The 5,039-nt window shown below is 42.7% G+C and overlaps 1 protein-coding gene across 1 annotated transcript; it reads right to left on the bottom strand.

Moving 5' to 3' along the window:
- Positions 1-3,234: 3,234 nt before the first annotated feature.
- Positions 3,235-4,823, bottom strand: LOC120084830 (protein PXR1-like). Its single transcript, XM_039040648.1, has 2 exons — positions 4,401-4,823; positions 3,235-3,537 (listed from the first exon to the last, which is right to left on the bottom strand). Exons 1-2 carry the CDS (start codon positions 4,821-4,823, stop codon positions 3,235-3,237), a joined length of 726 nt encoding a protein of 241 aa, XP_038896576.1.
- Positions 4,824-5,039: the final 216 nt, after the last annotated feature.

Raw genomic sequence — 5,039 nt, 5'->3', positions numbered from 1 at the left:
TAGAAGCTCTATAAATACCGAAGGCGGCCTTCAGAAAAGGAGTTCAGAGAGTTAGAGAATTTTTCCTTAGATAGTTTAGCCTTGTTCTTAGATTTTCTTTTGTTTTAAGGCAGAAGCGAGAGAAGGAGGTTGTGCCGACAGATTATTCCGGTAAGCTTGTGAGAGTGCCGGAAGCTTCAAGATCAGAGAGAGGGCCAGCTCCTGTGGAAGCAAGAATATCTTTTGAACCGAATAGAGATTGCCAATGTAAAAGCCTTGGTCAGCAAGGGATTGCTACCAAGCTCTCTACCTTTACCTTCCATTGTTATTTTGTATTCAAACTCATTTATAGAAATGGAATTTACTTCTCTATATTTGTTCACTCTCTGTTATTTACGCATGAGTAGCTAAATCTGTTGAATGGGTTGAGAAGCACTTAGCTAGCACAACTAGGGATCTTCATTCTATGCGATTATCTTGTATTATGTATGCTTCATTCGTCCATTAGAGATACTCGAGAGGGTAGTCTAAGGACAGGATCTAGGCTTGGAAAAGTCAGGTTAGAATCTAGGCTCGGGAGAGTCAGATTAGAACGCGGAGTACATAAAGGAAGATTGTGATGGTCCTCCATACTTAGCCCTTATGGAGTTTGTAATCATATCTTGCAACCGTTGAATAGACAGGGCGGCGACAGAGGTAGATTGTTACGGCTGGTCTTCCTGCAAGATAGTTTTTCCTTTGTCATTGACTTTCGTAGCTAGAGATTGACTCGACTCAGTAGTATCTCAATCCTGTATCTGATCTCTTAAAGCAGTGATTTCATGATCTCACTCCTCTACAGCCTTCATTAGGAGATTTATCTTCCTTTCCATCTCTTCCATGACTGACTCAGTCGTTACATCAACCATCATGACAGACACTACGTCAAGGTATGATTCTTCCTTTGATTGGTTAGAAGTAGAGGTAAAGTTGTCAAACAAGGGATTTTCTCTTATGATGATCTCACCTTTAGAAGATTCAATCAGCTACTCCCATATTTTCTCTACGAAGACAAAGCCTAAGGCAATCATGCTTAATTCCTATCCTATATTTTTGCGACAATTGGTTGCTCCGAATGTTACACTTGGGCACATTACTTGACATCGTAATTTCCTTCTATACTTGCTAATTCTTAGCAAGCCCTACTTTATTCTTCTATGTAACAAAATTCTGCTCAAAGATGCTTTTCTAATTTTCAAAATAGAATGTTTATCTCTTCTTTGTCTAAACAACTCGATGTATCTATATACAGTGAGCAAAACTTTGCGTCATTTATTTATTTAAAAACTATCGATCATGGTTACACTCTTCGTTTTGGCTTGTCCCCACGGGTGTCATGTAGACATCCAACTATGGTTGTGTGCCAATTTCAACTTTAACTCATGATATTCAGAGGAGTTGTCTCTTGCTTTCTTTTATTTTTCTTTTCATACTGCGTTGTTCTTGGAAACCCACCTTCGTTTTGGCTTGGTCTTACGGGTGTCATACGAACATCCAACTACGAGCAGGCTCCTTTCACAACTAAACTCTTATCAGGTTGGGAACAGTTTTGAGGTTTTCCCTTGCACTGACATTGGAGTTTTGCATAAAAAATTTTATTATATATATATATTTATCGAAAATGGACACATTTTCTTAAATACTGCATATTCTTGATCTCATCTGCTCAGACTTCCCCACCCCCAAATTTAAAGATGAGCAATGTCCTCATTGTGTTTGGATAGATTAGACAAACACTTAGAAGAAAATTTCAAAAAGAAGGTTTGAGCAGAACTTTGAAAGATAAAAGGTAAAGTACTGCTAAACTAAGAATTAACTAAGTGTTAGTCAGAATTTACTAAGTGTGGAAAATGTTTCTAAGTATAAACATATAATACATCATAGCAACGCAATGAAGATCGTAAAAATAAAAGATTAAGAACATCACAAAAATTAACAAAGGAAGATAAAGAAAAAGGTACAGGCAAAAAGTAGAGTGAATATGCACTTTAATTGTATTGAATATTAACATAAATTACAAATGAACGCAATACAATTTTTTTTTGTTTCCTGTACAAGAGTCAAAGAATTTGATTAACTTATAAAGAATAAATGAATTGAGTACAAAATATAGAATGGCCGCATAAAAAAAATTAAGATTGGAAGAAAGTGTAAGTATCAAGGTTGAGGAGCAGGAGGATCTGGCGGAGGATGTTAAGGTGGTGCAAAAGAAGCGTCATCAAATAATAAGTGCTGCCTTAGATGTAAAGGCACCATCGAACCATGCAGATGTGCGGTGAGAAAATTGAAATATTCTTGATTACACTCCGCTATCTGTATTTGGTGTAGGAAGATTCTATGCTTACTCCGCTATATATTGATGAGCGCCTCCCCTGAAGTTGCAGCACTGCGCTGAATCTCATCAATGCGCTCCATTACTACCTCAAATCGCTGGTTGAAGAAGTGTTGCTGTTGAGAGACAAGCTCTTGTTGTTGAGAGAAGAGGGTTCTCATTTCAGCTAACTTAGCAGCCATGGAGGTGAAGGATCGTTGTGCTTGCAATGTCTCGCCAGCATCGTTTTGGGGTTGGGCAGACATGCCTTCACCCAAATCGTGTGGGTCATCAACATGCGGCGGTGGAATGGTGGGTTACGGTGATGAAGCTGATGGTGAAGTGGGGGCTGCTAGATAAACAATAGGTGAGTTAGGGACAAGAAAGAGGTTTGTAAAATGCTCGTGTAAAGGGGAAGAGGGTTGCGCTGGCGGGCTTGGAGGGCTTGGAGGTCAGATAACTAAGGGAAGAGGGTACATTGGTTCTGGATCTTGCATTGGTGACTTCTAGACCTTCTCTTTTCCTTTATTTTCTCTTCTCTGTCTTTTGGGCCTTGGTTCTTGAGGCGCATTCAAATCGATCGCAAGCCTCTTTGCTGGCAGCTCGGGGTAGTGTGGAGAATCTTTGAGGAGCATCCTCAATATTTTTATGTTGATGTGGCCGTGGACTTCTGGCATGGGCTCCTCATCAACGCCTATACCCATAGACAAGCATAGACTTGAAACGATCCACGGGAAGAAGTATTGCCCCCGAACATGCCCCACTAGTGCTCTGATCTGCCTCGCGATCAACTGCCCTACATCGATATGAATGTCGCGGGCTATGCAGTATGCAGCCATGACTCGATCCCTTGATATAGTTCTGTCATGTGTTGTTGAGATCAGCTGCTTCTTGACCAAATAGACCTAGAGCCTTCCCTCCAGTAGCAAGGACTTGGACTCCAAGGTGTGAATGTCTTTGAGTGAGATCGACCACTTCATGCCCGGTTGCGTTAGTACCCTCATTGCGTCCTCCATCTGTTCTTCTGTGGGATCATCAATAATCTTGTTCCTTGATGCATCAGGGTCGTCTTTCATCTGATAAATTTCGTTGATGTCCTTTGCGTTGAAGGATACTGTTTCTCCCTTAAAGGTCACCGCATCCCTATTTCCATGTAGCCGCCCACGGTAAAAGCTTCGCACTACCTGAGGCACTATGATGGATGGGCACTGGTAGTATGTGTCCCACCCATGTTCCACAATTACGCTCGTGATGAGGTCAGGTAGTGGATTCGACGCAGGAAAGAAGCCTATCTCGATCAACATGTCATCATTCTCCTTTTTCTTTGATGAGCGTTTCTTGGCCGTCGCGGGTTCAGTGCTTTCTGCTATAGGCTTGCCTTTTGCCAACGAAAGGCGGGCTGCTTGTCTTTCTTTTTTTTCTCGCTCTCTGTGTTGCTTTTCTTTCTCACGCTCAGCGAGTTTTTTGCCTCTGCTCTTATATAAGTGCCGCTTATTGGCTTCACGCTTCTTCCTCTTCTCCTCTAACAACAATCTATCATCTTCTTCCTTCTTTCTCCTCTCTTCTTCTTCTCTTTCTTCTCTCATAAATTCTTCTTCGAATTGCTGAGAGGCCAGCAATAGATGATGTTCCTCCTCGCACTTTCGGATCCCTTCAAGTCTGGCAAGCTCATTGTTGTTTCGCATCTCTTCGTACTCCAATCTTCTTCTTCTATTTCCCTCTGCGATGATGAGCTTTCCCCTCTCCATCTTTTCTTGCTTCTCCTCCTCTTCTTTTCTCTCTCTCTCTCTCTCTCTCTCTCTCTCTCTTCCAATGCCAAGATTAATCTTTGAGGGTCGATCTTGGGCCTGTCTCTTATACACATCTAGATGTGTATAAGAGACAGCTCTCTCTCTCTCTCTTCCAATGCCAAGATTAATCTTTGAGGGTCGATATTGGACCCTTGCGGCGTATTCTCCCTGCGACGTCGCAATAGGGGGGTTCCCTCTACTTCTTCTTGTTCCTCGATCGCAACCATTTGTGTTGGTATGGGTTACGCTGGTTCCATCAATTGTGTCGTTTCCCCCCTTACCTCCCTCACAGAGGTTGATTCTCCATCCTTCTCAGGGCTCGCAGCCCTCTGCCTTGCCTCCTCTTCTTTTCTCAAGCGCCTCTCTTCACGTCGGTGCATTCTCTTTTCTTCTTTTTCCTTCTTCTTTCTTTCTTTGGTGGCCTTCTCATCTTCAACATCATCCTTTTTCTCTCTATTCTTCTTTTCTTTGCGATGATGGGAAGATTCAGCCTCCCCAACCTTCTTTCCCTTGGTCTTCTTCTTCTTCTTCTTCTTCTTCTTTTCTTCAGCCACTTCTGGTTGCGCCTCCCCTGCAACCTCCTCCAACGACGTCAGGGATCTCCAATGCAACCTCACCCTCCTTGACCTCCTCCATCGCAATCTTTTTTTCTTCTCTTTCGTTTCTCGCAATCTCTTCTTCTTCTCTTCTTGAAGGTCCGTCATAGGCTTCTACGCTGGCAGTCACCTCAGGAATCTCAGGGGCTAGAACGCCTCTTCCCGTCTCTTCTTCTTTAACTACCACTTCCTCCGCCACCACTACTTCATTCTTTACCCCCACCATTTTCTCCTCCGTAGGAGTGGTTGATTTATAACCCCTGCCTCGGGCAGTCCACCTCTTAGCTCCAAGGTACTCAGGATATTGCCAAACATCTCCGTATT

Source organism: Benincasa hispida, chromosome 9 (genome assembly GCF_009727055.1).
Source record: "Benincasa hispida cultivar B227 chromosome 9, ASM972705v1, whole genome shotgun sequence".
Classification (NCBI taxonomy): Eukaryota; Viridiplantae; Streptophyta; class Magnoliopsida; order Cucurbitales; family Cucurbitaceae; genus Benincasa; species Benincasa hispida.
This window is presented reverse-complemented; position numbering and strand designations above follow the sequence as displayed.

What these genes read in the sequence shown, in the direction of transcription:
- LOC120084830 (XM_039040648.1), bottom strand. Translation starts at nt 4,823, where the DNA reads ATGACGGACCTTCAAGAAGAGAAGAAGAAGAGATTGCGAGAAACGAAA. An exon ending in AATCAACCTCTGTGAGGGAG is followed by an intron (nt 3,538 to 4,400) that starts GTAAGGGGGGAA and finishes ACATACTACCAG; the next exon opens with TGCCCATCCATCATAGTGCC.